General features: G+C 44.7%; 1 protein-coding gene across 1 annotated transcript; it reads left to right on the forward strand.

The window, feature by feature from the left end:
- The first annotated feature begins 13,792 nt into the window (after positions 1–13,792).
- Positions 13,793–19,188, forward strand: LOC100278698 (uncharacterized). The gene is made up of 2 exons (NM_001151890.2): positions 13,793–14,421; positions 18,688–19,188. Exons 1-2 carry the CDS (start codon positions 14,316–14,318, stop codon positions 18,951–18,953), a joined length of 372 nt encoding a protein of 123 aa, NP_001145362.1. The 5' UTR covers positions 13,793–14,315; the 3' UTR covers positions 18,954–19,188.
- The last annotated feature ends 540 nt before the right edge of the window (positions 19,189–19,728 follow it).

The following is a 19,728-nucleotide window of genomic DNA, read 5'->3' on the forward strand; positions in this document are numbered from 1 at the left end:
TAGATCAATGTCTTGGTGCTTAGAAAGGTTGTAGGAATGCTTTGGCTTCTCCTCCATGCGCCTAGGGGTCCCTTTTATAGCCCCAAGGCAGCTAGGAGCCGTTGAGAACAAATCTGGAAGGCCATCCTTGCCTTCTGTCGTCGGGCGCACCGGACAGTCCGGTGCACACCGGACACTGTCCGGTGCCCGATTTCTTTCCTTAACAGGCGCAGCCGACCGTTGCCAACCGTTGCAGATCTGGCGCACCGGACAGTCCGGTGCCTCCTTCCGACCGTTGGCCAGACCACGTGTCGCGCGCAGATTCCGCGACCGACCGTTGGCTCGGCCGACCGTTGGCTCACCGGACAGTCCGGTGCACACCGGACAGTCCGGTGAATTTTAGCCGTACGCCGTCGGCAAATTCCCGAGAGCGGCGTCTTCAGGTCGAGGCAGCCTGGCGCACCGGACACTGTCCGGTGCACCACCGGACAGTCCGGTGCCCCAGACCGAAACAGCCTGTTGGCTGCACACAGCCAACTCTTCTTCTTTCTTCTTCTCTCTGTTTCTAACACTTAGACAAGTATATTAGTACACAAAACCAATGTACTAAGGCTTAGAAACATACCTTTACTTGTGATTTGCAACTTGTCAATCCATGGGCATAGATTCACATTTAAGCACTTGTGTTGGCACTTAATCACCAAAATACTTAGAAATGGCCCAAAGGCACATTTCCCTTTCAGTAACTCATCCCTCGTCGTTGCTCCGCGCATCTCTCCATCTTTAGGGGGAGAGTTCAAAGCAAAAGGACTTCGTCTTTGGTACAATCCTCACTCATTTATTTATGACCAAAGGGAGAGAGTAATTCAAGAGCTCTAATGATTCAGTTTTTGGCGATTCATGCCAAAGGGGGAGAGAGTATGAGCCCAAAGCAAAAGGACCGCACACCACCAATTTTAAAATTTTAGTTTTTCAAAGAGTATTTTTCAAGTTGGTATCTTACTTATGATATAATTTCAAATTAGTATACCCTCTTCAAAATTAATATCAAAACCCTCCTTATCACTAAGAGGAGGATTTCATTAAGGGGGAGTTTTGTTTAGTCAAAGGAAAAGCATTTGAAACAGGGGGAGAAAATTTCAAATCTTGAAGATGCTTTGCAAAATCTTATTCATTTACCTTTGACTATTTGCAAAAGAACTTTGAAAAGTATTTACAAAAGAATTTGCAAAAACAAAACATGTGGTGCAAGCGTGGTCCAAAATGGTAAAAATGAAGAAACAATCCATGCATATCTTATAAGTATTAATATTGGCTCAATTCCAAGCAACCTTTGCACTTACATTATGCAAACTAGTTCAATTATGCACTTCCATATTTGCTTTGGTTTGTAGTTCCTAAATGATTTTGGTGGTTGAATTGCCCAACACAAATAATTGGACTAACTAGTTTGCTCTAGTGTACAAGTTATACAGGTGCCAAAGGTTCACACTTAGCCAATAAAAAGACCAAGTATTGGGTTCAACAAAAGAGCAAAGGGACAACCGAAGGCACCTCTAGTCTGGGGCACCGAACTGTCCGGTGTGCCACCGGACAATGTCCGGTGCACCAGAGGACTCCAAGTCGAACTCGTCACCTTCGGGAAAATCCAGAGACGCCCCGCTATAATTCACCGGACTGTCCGGTGTACACCGGACAGTGTCCGGTGCTCCAAGGAAGAGCGGCTCTGGAACTCGCTAGCTTCGGGAATTCACAACGGCTAGTCCGCTATAATTCACCGGACATGTTCGGTGTACATCGTGGAGGATTACGGGGAGGCTACGCTAGCGCAAAACAAAATTTTCAACCTCATAATACCAAGAACTATTGCGGTTATAGGTCATGGAGTTACCACTAGACGCGCAGAGCAGCGGAAGACGTCTCGATGTAGACGAACGTGTCGAGCAGTGCCGTGTAGTCGTCGGCGTCCTTCACGTCCTCGCACGGTTCGTCCTAGTGCTCCAGATGCAGCACCTCCGAGGTATCCACACGTACAGGGAGGAAGCGCCACGTACCGAACTGCTAGGTTCGCGACGGCGGCTTGGCGAGGGCGAGAGGCGAGCGGCTACTCGTTTGCTGGTGGCTGATTAGGTTAAACCTAATCGCGCCCCCGCCCCTCATTATATAGGCGTTATGGCGGGCTTCTGACACCGAGGCCCATCATTAACCCTAAAGCCCAGTCTAATTTCGGATCTAATCCGAATTAGGCTTCCTTCCCCTTAAGTGTGTGACCCTATAGGTTCACGTACAAATAGACATAGTCCGAGTACTCTTACTTGGCCCAATAATTGACAGCGGCCTCTAGCAAGACATGTCAACTCCTATGCGCACGTAAAGATCATATCAGACGAACCATTGCGACAATACGTACATGTTGTTCCCTTTGTCTCACGATATTTGGTCTGGCTCTAAGCTGACCTCTCTTTCTCGACACTGTGAATTGGAATCCTTTCAATGGTTAACTCTTAACCCTAGCACGGCCATGCATTTCTTGATCCAATCACTCGAGGGGCCCAAAGATATCTCTCTCACAAAGAGAGGGACAAATTCCATCTTGACTGACCATGCCTCACAGCATGCTTCCTGACAAACCCAAAACTACCTTTATAACTACCCAGTTACGGGATAGCGTTTGATAGTCCCTAAGTAAGTCAATTCACATCTTGAGAACATGCAACAATCTCAGGTCTAATGATACAGTATTCATGTTGCAAAAAGAGAACTATATTACAATATCTCACGTTGGGTCGGTCCAGCCTCATGTCATACATGTGCCCACATTATTAGTTTAACATCTCCATGTTCATGACTTGTGAAATGTAGTCATCAACTAATACATGTGCTAGTCATCGACTCTGACTAGGGACATCATTTAGAATAACCATATAAGTAAAGAATCTCACAAACAATTCACATAATTGTTAATCAATACAAGGTGTCTTCCATGGATATTCAATTAAGCAATATATATATCATGGATACAAAGAAATATGCTCATCTCTATGATTATCTCTAGGGCATATTTCTAACAGTCTCCCACTTGCATTAGAGTTAATCTAGAAGATATCTAATACCCATAGATCTCATGTGTGCCTCATGCTTACGTTGTGGAAAAGGTTTTGTCAAAGGATCAGCAACATTCAAATCCGTATGTATTTTGCATATCTTTATCTCACCCCGCCTAACGAATTCCCGTATGAGGTGAAACTTCCGCAGTACGTGTTTGTTTTTCTGGTGGTTCCTTGGCTCCTTAGCTTGCGCAATAGCCCCATTGTTGTCACAGTAGAGGTTCAATGGGCTAGATGCATTAGGAAACACACCAAGCTCGATGATGAACTTTCTTATCCAAACACCTTCCTTCGCAGATTCAGAAGCTGCAATGTACTCGGCTTCTGTTGTAGAATCAGTCACAGTCTCCTGTTTGGAACTCTTCCAACTAACAGCACCACCATTTATTGTGAACACAAAACCTGATTGCGATTTTAACTCGTCTGGGTCAGTTTGGAAGCTAGCATCGGTGTAACCAGTTACAACGAGCTCCTCCTTACCCCCATATACCAGGAACATATCTTTAGTCCTTCTTAAGTACTTAAGAATGCCTTTTACCGCTGTCCAGTGATCCTCACCTGGATCAGCCTGGTATCTACTCGTAGCACTTATAGCGTATGAAACATCTGGGCGTGTACTTATCATGGCATACATGATTGAACCAATTGCTGAGGCGTATGGTACCTTACTCATGCGCTCCCGCTCATTAACCGTTGCAGGACATTGCATCTGGCTAAGGTGTTTACCATGTGACATAGGTATGAACCCTTTCTTGGACTGTTCCATGTTGAACCGTTTCAAAACCTTGTCAATGTACGTATCTTGACTTAATCCTATAAGCCTCTTCGACCTATCTCTATAGATCCTTATGCCCAAAATATATGCTGCTTCCCCTAAGTCCTTCATAGAAAAACTCCTTTTCAGTGAAGCCTTGACGGACTCCAGCATAGGAATGTCATTCCCAATCAATAATATGTCATCCACATACAAGATCAGAAATACAACAGCGCTCTCACTTTCCTTCTTGTAAACACAACCTTCTTCTTCATTCTGATGAAAACCAAGCCCTTTGATCACTTCATCAAAATGAATGTTCCAACTCCAAGATGCTTGCTTCAACCCATAAATGGATTTCTGAAGTTTGCATATCTTTCCAGCATTGATCGGATCGACAAAACCCTCGGGTTGTATCATATACACGTCCTCATCTAGGTTTCCATTAAGGAAAGCTGTTTTGACATCCATCTGCCAAATCTCATAATCGAAATATGCGGCAATAGCTAGAATGATCCGAATAGATTTAAGCATCGCTACTGGCGAGAATGTCTCGTCATAGTCAACTCCTTGAACTTGTCGAAAACCCTTTGCAACAAGTCGAGCCTTATAGATGTGAACATTTCCATCCATGTCTTTCTTCTTCTTATAGATCCATTTGCATTCTATGGGTCTAACACCATCAGGCGGGTCAACCAAGTTCCAAACTTGATTTTCTCCCATGGAATCTATCTCGGATCTCATGGCGACATGCCATTTCTCGGAATCTGGGTCCATCATCGCTTCTGAATATGTTGCAGGTTCGTCGTTGTCTAACAACAACACTTCCCCATTACCCAACAATAGCACTTCTCCTCGTGCCTCGCGAAGCCTTGCTGACCTTCGTGGTTGTGGTGGTGATTCTCTTGCCATAGACGTCTCAACTTGTTCTGCTACATTAGCATCACTTGTTGAATCTTGTCCCACTGGCTCATCCTGAACTTCTTCAAGATACACCTTTTGTTTACTTTTCTCTCTTTTGAGAAACTCTTTCTCTAAGAACACACCATTCCGGGCGACAAACACTTTGCCCTCTGACCGGTGGTAAAAGTAATATCCTAAAGTTTCCTTTGGATATCCCACGAACATGCACTTGTCCGATTTTGGAGTGAGTTTATCCGACTGAAGTCGCTTGACGTAAACCTCACAACCCCAAATCTTCAGAAAAGACAAACTGGGAGTCTTCCCAGTCCACATCTCATATGGTGTCTTAACTACGGACTTAGACGGTACCCTATTTAGTGTGAAAGCTGCTGTTTCTAGAGCGTATCCCCAAAACGACAAAGGTAGGTCCGACTGGCTCATCATTGATCGAACCATATCCAATAAAGTCCGATTACGTCGCTCAGACACGCCATTCCTCTGAGGCGTTCCAGGCGGCGTAAGCTGTGGAACAATTCCACAACTCTTTAGATGATTGCTAAACTCATGACTCAAATGTTCACCTCCACGATCTGATCGCAGTGCTTTAATTTTCTTGCCACGCTGATTTTCTACTTCATTCTGAAACTCTTTGAACTTTTCTAAGGATTCAGACTTGTGTTTCATTAAGTAGACATACCCATATCTACTAAAATCATCAGTGAAGGTTATGAAGTATTGGAATCCTCCCCTAGCTGTCGTACTCATTGGTCCGCACACATCAGTATGTATGAGTTCCAATAAAACTAACGTCCTTTCCGGTAAACCCGTAAAAGGCGCCTTGGACATCTTACCAAGTAAGCAAGCTTCACATGTCTCGTATGATTCAAAATCAAACAAAGTTAAAAGCCCATCAGAATGAAGCTTCTTCATGCAATTCTCACTTATATGACCCAAACGACAGTGCCACATGTAGGTAGGACTTAAATCATTAGGCCGAGGCCTTTTAGCACTAATATTACAGATAGGTGCATCATCAAGATTTAAAATGAATAACCCATTCATAATGGATGCAAAAGCCACAAACATGCCATTCTTAGAGATCACACAACCATTGTTTTCACTCGCAAATGAATAACCATCCTTCATCAAACATGAAGGAGACATAATGTTTCGACTCATACTAGGAACTAGATAACAATTATTTAACTCCAAAATAAATCCTGATGGGAGGTGGAGTTGCATCGTCCCGACGGTCAACGCAGCAACTCTTGCATTATTGCCTACCCGGAAATCAACTTCTCCTCTTTTCACGCTTCTACTTCTTATCATTCCCTGCATCGAATTGCAAATATGGGCAACCGATCCGATATCAAATACCCAAGAATTAATATAAGAATCAGCAAGAAAAATTTCTGTAATGTGAATAGCAAGTGTACCTGCTGCGGTTGTACCCTTACCGCCGCGATCCTTAATAGAGGCCAAGTACTGCTTGCAATTCCTTTTTCAGTGACCAAGTTCTTTGCAATAAAAGCACTCTGCATCTGCAGCTGGTCCAGCCTTGGGCTTTTGATTTGGCTTGGATACTGTATCCTTTGTCTTGCCCTTCTTCTTTTGAGATTTACCCTTCTTCTTAAAGTTGGGTTTGTTTTGGACCGCCATCACATGGCCGTTGCTGCCAGCGCTTTTCTTTATGTCCCCCTCTGCTGTTTTCAGCATGCCACATAGTTCATTGAGGCCCCTCTCCGCCCCATGCATATGGTAGTTCGTAATGAAGTTTCCATAGCTGGGCGGAAGAGATGCCAAAATGAAGTCAGTGGCCAACTCTTGGCTTATTGGGAAGCCTAGCTTCTCCAACCTCTGACTGTAACCAACCATTTTGATTACGTGTGGCCCAACTGCTGCGCCTTCTGCTAGCTTGCATTCCAGAAAGACTTTGGACACATTGAACCTTTCAGTCCTAGCCTGAGTCTGGAACATATCCTTGAGCGCCACGATCATATCGTGCACCTCATGGTTTGTCTCAAACTACATCTGCAGCTCAGGCTCCATGCAAGCAAGCATTAGGCAACTCACTTCAAGATTAGCATCCATTGCTTTCTTGTAAGCTGTTTTAGCTGCAGCAGTTGCATTTTCACCAGGATCCTCTGGCAGTGGGGTGTCTAGAACGTCTTCCTTTTTTCAGCCCTGAGAACAATTCTCAGGTTACGGATCCAATCCTTATAGTTTGTTCCATTTAACTTATCCTTTTCAAGAATTGATCGCAAAGTAAATGTTGGTGTGCTAGGTGCCATTTATCTACAACAAAATAATGCAAAATACTAAGACAAAAATATCCATGACAGAGTAAATCATATTAAACATTTAATAGTCTACTCCCACTAAAATCAATATCCCTCGATTGATACTTAGTGATTCAGAACCCACAACTAACAAGTCTACTAGTGAGCTTTAGCATCACCGCTAGAAGACAAGGTAGATCGGTAAGCAACTCCTTGCTAATCATATCATATATATGACTTCTGTTGTTGGGTGACATCTCTATGTCTCGGCTCCCAACCTTATGCCCCAAAGTCCTTAACCATTAAGCTGACTTTGTTTAAGTTAACCAACTCTTTCTGCAGTTCGTATCCGATACAAACCTATCTAGTCAAGGAAAACTGGTGGCACCCTAATTTCATAGACCCACCACCAATTGTACAAGACTTATGATAGTGCAAGGTTTGGAGAGGCATTTAAGCTTAAACATTTATGAGGGATCGTCCTACTTATATCATCGCACGCAAGGACATATATGCAATATGAACAAGTAGAACATTAAGAATGACATTCACACAACAGTTGTGATTCGGTATGGCTTGCTGTCACATGGTGATCCCCATCTCCAATAATCTGTCCATCACGATGATCTCCATCTCCATGATATAGGTATGTCATCCTTCAGGTGATGAGTCCTTCAAGACCTATCTAACGTATGCTGGTAAACAAATTACATATACGCTTTGGATCATCACATGTTGACACGCAGGTCATTACATTAAATTTGGACAATACATGTGGCTCCAGCCGTATTGCCCTAGTCACGACACGCAGGTCATGAATAATTCATTAATATGCATCATATACACACAATAGCCATACCGATCACAAGATGTCCTGCAAAAACAAGTTAGACAAACACGTTTCTATATGTTCGCCACTACAGCAGATAGCCACGGCGGTCTCAGGGCAGCGCCCTGAAAACCTCATAGGATTCCATGCATCGTATGTATGGAAATTCCACTGGAAATCTCATGCGGTTGATCAAATCAACCCAAATCCGAGACTTTCGACCCGAAGAAGATTATACTCATGACGTCGATATGTTACGTCAATCTGCTGGTTGTGTACGCAGTTAGCCCCGATGGTGATTCCAGCCGGTAGGGGCAAGTCGCGCACATAACAGAGAAGGACGAACTAATCCTTTCAGTCATATCCGATGTAATCTACTTCAACCCTTTATTACCAATTGATCTAATCAAACCGTGCATCAAGTAGATCCATCTCATGAACCTAGATCCAGACCTAAAACTACGCAGAACCTGCCTCTGATACCACTGGAGGATTACGGGGAGGCTACGCTAGCGCAAAACAAAATTTTCAACCCCATAATACCAAGAACTATTGCGGTTATAGGTCATGGAGTTACCACTAGACGCGCAGAGCAGCGGAAGACGTCTCGATGTAGACGAACGCGTCGAGCAGTGCCGTGTAGTCGTCGGCGTCCTTCACGTCCTCGCACGGTTCGTCCTAGTGCTCCAGATGTAGCACCTCCGAGGTATCCACACGTACAGGGAGGAAGCGCCACGTACCGAACTGCTAGGTTCGCGACGGCGGCTTGGCGAGGGCGAGAGGCGAGCGGCTACTCGTTTGCTGGTGGCTGATTAGGTTAAACCTAATCGCGCCCCCGCCCCTCATTATATAGGCGTTATGGCGGGCTTCTGACACCGAGGCCCATCATTAACCCTAAAGCCCAGTCTAATTTTGGATCTAATCTGAATTAGGCTTCCTTCCCCTTAATGGTGTGACCCTATAGGTTCACGTACAAATAGACATAGCCCGAGTACTCTTACTTGGCCCAATAATTGACAGCGGCCTCTAGCAAGACATGTCAACTCCTATGCGCACGTAAAGATCATATCAGACGAACCATTGTGACATTACGTACATGTTGTTCCCTTTGTCTCACGATATTTGGTCTGGCTCTAAGCTGACCTCTCTTTCTCGACACTGTGAATTGGAATCCTTTCAATGGTTAACTCTTAACCCTAGCACGGCCATGCATTTCTTGATCCAATCACTCGAGGGGCCCAGAGATATCTCTCTCACAAAGAGAGGGACAAATTCCATCTTGACTGACCATGCCTCACAGCATGCTTCCTGACAAACCCAAAACTACCTTTATAACTACCCAGTTACGGGATAGCGTTTGATAGTCCCTAAGTAAGTCAATTCACATCTTGAGAACATGCAACAATCTCAGGTCTAAGGATACAGTATTCATGTTGCAAAAAGAGAACTATATTACAATATCTCACGTTGGGTCGGTCCAGCCTCATGTCATACATGCGCCCACATTATTAGTTTAACATCTCCATGTTCATGACTTGTGAAATGTAGTCATCAACTAATACATGTGCTAGTCATCGACTCTGACTAGGGACATCATTTAGAATAACCATATAAGTAAAGAATCTCACAAACAATTCACATAATTGCTAATCAAGACAAGGTGCCTTCCATGGATATTCAATTAAGCAATATATATATCATGGATACAAAGAAATATGCTCATCTCTATGATTATCTCTAGGGCATATTTCTAACACACCGGACTGTCCGGTGTGACATCGAAGCAACGGATACTTCGGCGCCAACGGCTACCTGCAGCGCATTGAATGTGCGTCAGTGCGCGCAGAAGGCAGGCACGCCCATGCTGGCGCACCGGACACTCTACAGTACATGTCCGGTGCGCCACCGGACATCCAGGCGGGCCCAGAAGACAGAGCTCCAACGATCAGAATCTAACGGCTTTTGTGACATGGCTGGCGCACCGGACATGTCCGGTGTGCACCGGACTGTCCGGTGCACCATACGACAGACAACCCCACCAAACGGCTAGTTTGGTGGTTGGGGCTATAAATACCCCCAACCACCCCACATTCAAGACATCCAAGTTTTCCCACTTCAACTACTTACAAGAGCTCTAGCATTCAATTCTAGACACACCCAAGTGATCAAATCCTCTCCAAACTCCACACAACGCCCTAGTGACTAGAGAGAGAGATTTGCTTGTGTTCTTTTGAGCTCTTGCGCTTGGATTGCTTTCTTATTTCTTGATTCTTTATTGCGATCAAACTCACTTGTAATTGAGGCAAGAGACACCAATTTTGTGGTGGTCCTTGTGGGAACTTTGTGTTCCAAGTGATTGAGAAGAGAAAGCTCACTCGGTCCGAGAGACCGTTTGAGAGAGGGAAAGGGTTGAAAGAGACCCGGTCTTTGTGACCACCTCAACGAGGAGTAGGTTTGCGAGAACCGAACCTCGGTAAAATAAATCCGTGTGTCACACTCTTTATTTGCTTGCGATTTGTTTTGCACCCTCTCTCGCGGACTTGACTATATTTCTAACGCTAACCCGGCTTGTAGTTGTGATTATTTTTGAGAATTTCAGTTTCGCCCTATTCACCCCCCCTCTAGGCGACTTTCAGGGGAGTTTTGTTTAGTCAAAGGAAAAGCATTTGAAACAGGGGGAGAAAATTTCAAATCTTAAAAATGCTTCTCGAAATCTTATTCATAATCTTTGACAATTTGCAAAAGACTTTGAAAAGAATTTGCAAAACAAAATAAGTGGTGCAAGCATGGTCCAAAATATTAAAAGAAAGAAAGCAATCCATGCATATCTCATGAAAATGAAAATTGGTTTAATTCCAAGCAACCTTTGCACTTACCTTATGCAAACTAGTTCAATTATGCACTTATATATTTGCTTTGGTTTGTGTTGGCATCAATCACCAAAAAGGGGGAGATTGAAAGGGAAATAGGGTCAAACCTTTTCCTAAATGATTTTGGTGGTTGATTTGCTCAACACAAATAATTGGACTAACTAGTTTGCTCTAGATTACATGATCTACAGGTGCCAAAGGTTTAACACAAACCAATAAAAAGAACAAGTTAGGGTTCAAAAGAAAGGAGCAAAAAGGAAACCGAAGTGTTCCCTGGTCTGGCGCACCGGACTGTGTCCGGTGCACCAGGGTGAATCAACTCAAACTCCTCAGCTTCGGCTTTTCCAGGCGTAGCTCCGCTATAATTCACCGGACTGTCCACCAGCGGAGCAACGGCTATCTGCGCGCAACGGTCGACTCTGACGGATGAACAGTGTAGCACAGTAACGCGGCATAAGTCAGAGCATCAGGTCAGAGGGGCACCGGACTGTCCGGTGTGACACCGGGCTGTCCGGTGCCACATGAGCATAAAGCCTCCAACGGTCGACCAGCTCCAAGCCCTAACGACAGGGTGACGTGGCGGCGCACCGGACTGTCTGGTGCGCCCATCGCCAGCAGCCTTCTCCAACGGCTACAATTTGGTTGGTGGCTATAAATACCACCTCAACCGGCCACTTCAAGGTGTGGAAGCCCAAGCAACATTCCAAGTCATATAGTTGACATATCCAAGCCCTCCCAACCACCTCTATTCATTGATCCATCCTATACGCAAGATTTAGACCACTACAACCAACACAAGTGCCACAAAAGAGAGAGCAAGCAAAAAAGTTTCTCGTGTGAGTTTAGCAATAGTGCCTTGTGAGAATCATTGAGAGAAAGTGTGTGCTACATCTTGTGTTCATTTGTGCGTGGAGTTTTGACTCCCATTGAACTTCCTCCAAAGTTTTGGAGGCTTGTAAAGCTAGCAAGAGACACCTAAGTGTGTGGTGATCCTTGCAGGGTCTTAAGTGATCCTTGAGAAGAAGAAAAGCTCGCCGGTCTTGTTGATCGGTGGAGAGAGGGAAAGGGTTGAAAGGACCCGTCCTTAGTGGACTCCTCAACGGGGACTAGGCCTTCGAGGGCCGAACCTCAGTAAAACAAATCACTCGTGTCTCTTGTGTTTATTGCTTGTGATTTGTTTGTTCTCCTCCTTTCTAAGTTCTCTTGCGCTACCCTTTGCTAATATTATTTTGTGTTGCTTCAAGTTAAATTCTCATTTAGAGAAGCAACTCCTTGCAAGAAAGAAATTATGTTTATCCTCTTCTTATCTAAGCCCTCTTGCATTATTCTCCACTAACATTTCTAGTAGTATTGATATTGATTAAATTCCACTCTTTAAAAACAATACTCGTTGCAAGCAAAGGACTTAGTTTTATACTCTGGTAATTGTGAATCTTGTTCTAACCACTAATCAAGGGATCTAGTTTGGATTTAAAATTATAATTTTCAGGTTTCGCAATTCCACCCCCTCAAGGCGACTTTCACCTTCACACAAAGAAAAAAGGGCACACGAGTGTTTGTGATTTTAGCTAAAATCGTCTATTCACCCCCTCTAACTGGTGTCCTAAATCTTATAGAGATAGCTGCCGTCGTGATGGAATAAGTCTCTCCACCTTGGATCCTATCGCGACAGCCAGTGGCGGAGCTCCGTAAAAATAACGCCCCGAGCCACTCTACAAATATAACGATGTACTACTCGTCTTTTAATTTTTCGCACTTTAGGGGTAGAAACATTTAAAATAATTCAGTGGAAGTGTGGCAGATAGAGAAAGAGAATCAGACATTCAGGAACAATTACTCACAATAGAGAAGAATCACCGACATATGGCAGCAGGCAGTCAACACTCAGCACACAGCACTCGCCGCTCAGGTGGTTGCTGCCCATTGGCCAGGGAGGCGCTCCGCCCTCGACTATGAATAAGAAAAGGAAGCGAATCGTGTTGAGGAAGTTGTATAGTTTGGAAGAAGATGTAATGGCATGTGCGGATTTAGGCGGTAGCGCGACGCCAGTGCAGGCCGCACATCATTGCTACAGGGTCACAGGAACTCTGGAGGCAGGCTGGCGGAGGTGGAGGTCGGACTGGCAGTGGCGGATGCCTGAGTCAGAGCCTGCCTGGCCGACTCGAAGGTTGCTGCCTTGTGTCCTTGTCGGATTCGTAGAGCCTAAAGGCGTGGAGAGCGATAGAGGACTGAATGGAGGCGACGCGCCGCTGGCAACATAGGAAACGCAGTCTTGTAGGTTTACGAAATAATTGGAAGAGACGACTGAGGGAGGCTGCCAGCGCCAGGCTCAATCAGTGCAAGTAGGAGGTCTTTTGGGCCATATTTTTGGTCTGAAATGTATTTTAGGTTAATTTTTTGGTTGAAAAAAAACCTTTATACAAGAGTATTTTTGGGCTGCGCCCCGGGCCACGGCCCAGGTGGCCTGGGGCCCAAATCCGCCCCCGGCGACAGCGTCCGCTCCAGCGCTGACGTGAGGGTTGTGGGAGTTAACTCATCCAGGTTAGGTCTTTTACATTCTTGGTGGGTTTGTATATGAGCTTGATTTGTTTGTTTTTCTGGTATGGAGGCTGTGTTGTTCGAGCTTCTTTTGTTCGGATTTGTGGTCATGGTGGAACGGGGCGCTTCCCTGACCGATGGAATCTATCAGTGCTCAACATCCCATTGGGCATTGTGGCTTCTCCTGGCTGGGTTATGGTGTTGTTCATCTCCGGCTCCCCTGGTGGCTTCTTCGATGATGTTCACCGGCAATGACGATGACGTAGTTTCTGATGGCAACAATAGAGAGTCATGAGGATGTGTTTGTAATTTTTTGTTTTTCTAGGGTCTTCTCTAAAGTCGGAGGAGGGACATCTCCAAATCTTTGTACTATGTACTTGTATTGGCACTTTTAATATATGTATCTACATGCTTTACACACGACGTATGATGGGTGAAAGTTCGTGCTTTAATGGAGTAAAGAAGAGATTATCTCGTCGTATATCCAGTTCGGAGTTGCGCTCAAAAGAAAAGGTGAGTGCGGCTCGCTCACCATCCAGCTCATGGTATCTGTCCGACTCACCAAATGTTCAGATCAAACATAGAGAAATATCAAATATCGGGAGCCACTAAATCCTACTAGTTAAAGAATGGTTTTACAGAGTGTTGACATGCTCCGCCAAATTTTACCAGACCTCCACAGCTTCCCACCTTCCCATTTGGAAAACAACGAACTGCAGTTTCCCTGCACTGGCGTTACCCAAGGCGTGACGGATGGTTTCTCTCGTACAGCGAGAGCCACACACACACTGCGACCTCCTAGGCAGTGAGTGCAGACGTGCAGTATGACTCCTCTCGCTCCTTCCATTCACGCAAGCGCAAGTGCGCAACTTGCTGCTCTCGCTGTCTCAGATTCCCTGCTACGCCGCCTCCTCCGCGGCTCCGCCACCAGTCTCCCCTGCAACCGGGAATCCGGGATAAGAGGAAGAGAAACCGCGCGGCAAAAGGAAAGGAGTACAGGAGCGAGAAAAGAATCTCTGACCGGAGTCCTGCCAGGCTGATAGATTCCTGGCAGCCATGGATATACTGCTAGGTTCTGGGAGATTCTTGGCGCGACGGACTCCCCTCATGCTCGTCCCTCGCTGCTCTCGAGGCTCCCGGGACAGAAGCGGCAGCGACAAAGGTAAGCAATGGCTCATGGCTGTCAAGTTTTTTTGCTGCCATCGTTAGGTGTTTGATAAAATGCTGCAGTGGATTGCTTGACCAGTGCCGATGTCAACCGGGGATTGTGATTGAAGCGTGACTATGGCTCGCACTCAAAAATATCCTGGCACAGGAGTCGGCTAGTCTAGCTAGTAAACTTGATCAGGCTAGGTGCCACCATGGTAAAGTCGCTCTAGTCGATTATCAAACTCGGCCAAACTATGTTTCTAAAGTCGGTCAAACTGACCTTTTTCATTAGGCTGACTGCAGTGGTCGGCTTTCTCGTGAAGTATGGTCTAGCCTACATTGATGGTTGGCTAGACCGACTTTTGCCGGTTGATCGAACTAATTTATTCCTAAATCGGTTTTTAAAATTGATAACTTGTCTAACATGTTTTGAAGTTTTTTTACGGGGACAAGACCACCCCCTCTATATAAAGATTACATCCGATTAAGATGTCCAACATCCGGTCGATCAAATCCATAGGGGCATTTGTGATTATACTCATCTCTAGCCTTGCAATTGTGATTTTACCTCTCGTTTTTCCACTTTATGATTTCACCCCCTCATTTTGAAAAAACAAAGATCTGTCATACCCCTGCGTCGTTACGTGTAGTTAACAGTGTTTTCGATGGTCTTGCTGATCCTAAGACAAACTTTATGTCCTCCTCCCTAACAGGTCTTTTTTGGAGGTGTTTAGGAGTTTAACGACAAAAAATAGAATCAACATCGACTTAACCAGTCTCTAGCTTACCTACGACACAAGAGGGAAGGCTTTCCCTTCTTAATTCTTGCCTTCATCTGGTTACATGACCTCTATATCTATAGTCCTAGAGGATTTGTTTTCTCAAACAAACTAGAGGAGTCTTTATCGATTTGAACTCTTCTTTCCTAACAAATCATTCTATTTACTAAACGAGGATGGGTCCTTATCGATTTGGGCTCTCCTTTCATAACAAATAATTCTATTTTCTAATCTCTCTTTCCTAATAAACCAAACAAATCTACAATGTTCAACACTTTACTTGCCATAAACACTACTCCACCCTTCCACAACAACTCGTCCTCTGGTTATTTTGTTGGCCATGGCTGCAGATGTCAATGTTTCCCTGGAGACGTGGGGCTTAGAAGGGCACCAACCGGATGACAGAGTTGCATGTGTACAACCATCTAGATTCCATGGCATAGTCTGGTGGGTGTCTAGACTAGAGAGTGGTCGCAACAACGACCAGCGGAGACACTCTTGTCGAGGCCAGTGACAGAATGTGACGGTGCTATGCATTGTGCGTCTGCAAGGAACCCCATGCCTTCTCCCTGTCGGATGGTTGTTGGTCCACGCTACACTGAGAAGTCCCCAAAGCCAAGGTGCCTTAGGGGCCAGAAGAGTTGTCTCAAGGGCTGGAACAGATATCCCGAGGACAAGCGCAAGAAGTGCCTCAGGGAACAGAACAGATGCACCAGGTGCCGAGGCACCAGGGCCAGCGCAAGAAGTGCCATGAGGACCAGTGCGCCAATAGTTGGCGCATGAAGTGCCATGGGGGCTAGAACACCCGAGGGCCAGAACAGATGCCTTGGGGTCAACAAATACCCTAGGGACCAGGGTGTCGTGGGCTGGCGCAAGGAGTGCCTCGAGGGGCGAAACGGGTGACCCGATGAGTGAATGCTGCTCAAAGAGGAACTACTTGCAATAATTGAGCCAATTTAGGGTGTCCTACTTGTCGTCATAGGTGGAGAAGGACAAGAACATCACCGTCACATACCCCATCATCCCATAGGGACAACCCTAGGTATGGCGCTCGCCGATGATGATGCTTGGTGATTACCCACGGTGGCTAGTCGCAAGAGGACGATGACCTGCTGCACCTTGAGGTCGGTCAACTGCTGGATGACCTCGGAGAGAGCCTTTGTTATGTCGCCGAGGGTGGATGGTGGCACTTCGTGTGGTGCAAGCGACACGACCTGATGTGCTGACGAAGAAGTCATAGTGTCTGTCGCAACAATAGTGTTGGAAACGAGCAATCCTTATCGATCTATTTCCTAATCTCCTTTTTTTAATAAACCAAATCAATCTAATCTGTTTGTCACTCTACTTGCCATAACACCTTTTGATATGATTCCTGATCTTACCAGGAAGATCTCGGAAGGAATATGTGTTGGGTTGGGCGCTGGGGTGCTGTGGCTGGATCTTGAACAGGAACACAGGAACTGTTATGACCGCCATCCACTACCAGAGACGTTGGGGTCAGGATCAGCAGGCTTAAGGGCCAAGTTATCATTAGATAACGAGATAGCTATTAGATGCTTTTAGATAGGAGTTGGTTACTAGCATTAGATAATTCCAGATAAGGGTTAGTTAGATAAGATAAGATGGGAGGAGGGACTATAAAACAACTTTGTATGTCTCTATTTGGAATCAAGCAGTAGCAATCCTAGTTCCATGCTTTCCTTGGGAGCTGGGCGCACCACACCTTCATCTCTCTCTCTCTCTCTCTCTCTCTCTCTCTCTCTCTCTCCCCTCGCAAGCAGCGACGGCACATCAATGCCGCACGCAGCCCCGCCCTCCGGTGTCTCATCTGCATAATCTTCGTAGCATTCTTGGTAGGAACTGTAATCCTATCAACCCACCAGATCCTAATCCTACCAGGAACACAGGATGGTGGACTAAGCTCCTAGCTCCCAGGTGGAAGCCAGCAGCGATAGAGGGCGACAGCTAGGATTAGGGCGCTGGGGAGGCTGGCCGCAGGGCTTTGCCCACGACCAGCAAGAGAGAAGGGATTTCCGTCTAATCTCTTGTTTGCCCATATATTGATATATCTCCTCTCATGTTGTGAACTGTGATGCACTCGCAAGATAGTCCCGGTACTCAGCCCTCCCGTAGGAGGCCCTAGGAGTAAACCAGATTTATTCTTCTTTCCCCCTCTACTAACACCCTGCCCCTCCTTATATAGAGAGGTAACCCTAACTTAATAGCTAAGCAACATAACAAACCCTATCTGGTCGGTACTGTTCACGCGCTACAGTAGCCACACATGAACAGTGTCCACGGCTAACCTAACCATAATGACCTAGCTAATGGGCTTAAGGCCCATAACATCATTATATAGAGAGGTCTTACTTAGCCCCTAAGCAAGCGACTAATTAACCCTAATGGGCTAGGCCCAATAGGCCCTTGACTCCTCTAACACCTTTACTCTCTTTTTTTAGTTGTCTGGAGTGTTTCTGTCTTCTAGAGATTTTCACACTCAAGTTTGCTTTATTTTTCATATATCCAATCCATTTATGCCAAAAATTTACTGATCAGTCAATATTTGGCTTTGATGCTGCTTATCCATACATTTGCTTTGGTGGATAGTCGGTGATGAATTATGAATTTCCATCTTATAGTTGTTTTTAAAAAGGCTATTCTACATTATGATACAAGGTTATGCATGATCTGAACCCGTTTATGGTCAGAATTTTATTGCTGTACTGCCTATGGAATCTAATTTGTTAGAGGAGACCTTGCTAGTTAAGTTAAGATTATGCTATGGCAGCTTTAAAAAATACTTTTAACTTACTGTTGGATCCAAGAGAGAGAAAAACACAGCGTTTTGAAAAGCCATATCGATATGAAAGAGACTAATAGGTTTGATGTTAATGTCGAAGCTATAAAGATGATAGAATGGATAAATGGGGAAAGGCATTAGTGTACCATTGGTATCCTAATACAACTTTTGTTCTCTTCTGGAAGGGAAGCAATATAAGAGCAAACTTATCCTAACTTATCCTAATGTTTTATGTATTGATAAAATAGCATTATGGAAAGGTTATTTGCAAGTCCTTCCTGAAGGAAAACAGGAAAAAAGAAATCAGTGCATGTCTCCTTCCCTTTACTCTGCAAAGAAGGCTTGTTATATTGCTATATCTTGAAAAATTGTCAGCACCAACTTCTATGTACAACAACCATATAATAAAATAACAGAATATAGCATCTACTACTTCATCAGGGAGAATATTTCTCGAAGAAAGTTAGCATTTGGAGGTTACACCTTTCGTATAGATTTTGATCATTGTTTAGATCTTCTGATGTGACCCACTGTAAGTTTAGACTTCTCGCTTTCCTTTTTGATTAAGATGTATGGCACCGTTCCCCCCTTCCTTTATAAACAAGAAAAGAAAAATATGCACTTCTTATCTGTTCATATTTAGTTGGTCTTAGATACTGTTATGAAGGGAGCAATAACCATGTCTTTTCTTACCCATCAGGTGAAACCTCTGCTGACTGGGACAAGGCATGGGCTAAGTTCAAGAAGAAAGGGAAGAGGACCCTCTTTTCTGATTTCTCACCAGACAAGTATGTGACCTGGAACCCACGGCGCAGCGAGTATCCGTTGTCAGAAGAGGTTGATCCAATCAAGAGAACTGAAAGATCTAACTTGATGCTTTGGACGAGTCCCCAGTTCACGTTGGTGGGGGCGATTATCATCGTCTTGACATTACTAATCTACACACTAGTCGTTCCTCCCAAGTAACTGCACAAGTGACAGCTAGGAGGTGAGTTGTAAATCAATATTATTTCAAATGGGAAGTCTGGATTGTACAATTTTTACGTGCATTACACCAACTACAGTAGTATTGCCTCCATTGCAACCTAGTTGTATATTAAGTTACTCTTCATTCCATCGAAGAAATATTTGGGGGCCAGGTACAATAATATGTTGGTCGGTATTCAATAAATCATAATACATGCTGATGCTCCTGATTTAACTTTTGCGCACGTTCTAACTTCTCAGCGACTGCAATGTCTGGTCATCGAATATTAGCTGTATTAATCAGTGAACGGTAGTTTGTAGTGTTGGGACTATTTGGGCAAGTGGACATGTGCAAAGTATCAAATTGGGAGCTGATATGTACACACGAGGATCATGTTTCTTGTAACAGACAAATCCAAGTCAAAAGAGACAGATCATTGTCTTCATACAATAATAAGCCCTAGGCAGACAGGAATCTTGCTTAGATGTAAAGCTGTGTAACTAACCTTGTTTCCTAGGCCCTAAATAATTGGCTCATGTCTCTTGTGCCGGAGGCATCAAACTTCAGACTTCTCATCCTTCAGGCTTAAACAGTCTCCAAGTTTTGACTCTCTTGTAGGGTTGTTGCAGTGTAGGTCTAGTTAAAAAAAGAGATCGGTTCGGTTCTGAAATTGGAAACAATAATGGTTATTTGCATTCTTAAAGTTAGCATGCTGTTTAGAGCATCCGGAGTTGGTTATTTGTTACCTTGGGTCCTTCACTAATGAAAAAAATG

Source organism: Zea mays, chromosome 1, assembly GCF_902167145.1.
Source record: "Zea mays cultivar B73 chromosome 1, Zm-B73-REFERENCE-NAM-5.0, whole genome shotgun sequence".
Lineage (NCBI taxonomy): Eukaryota > Viridiplantae > Streptophyta > Magnoliopsida > Poales > Poaceae > Zea > Zea mays.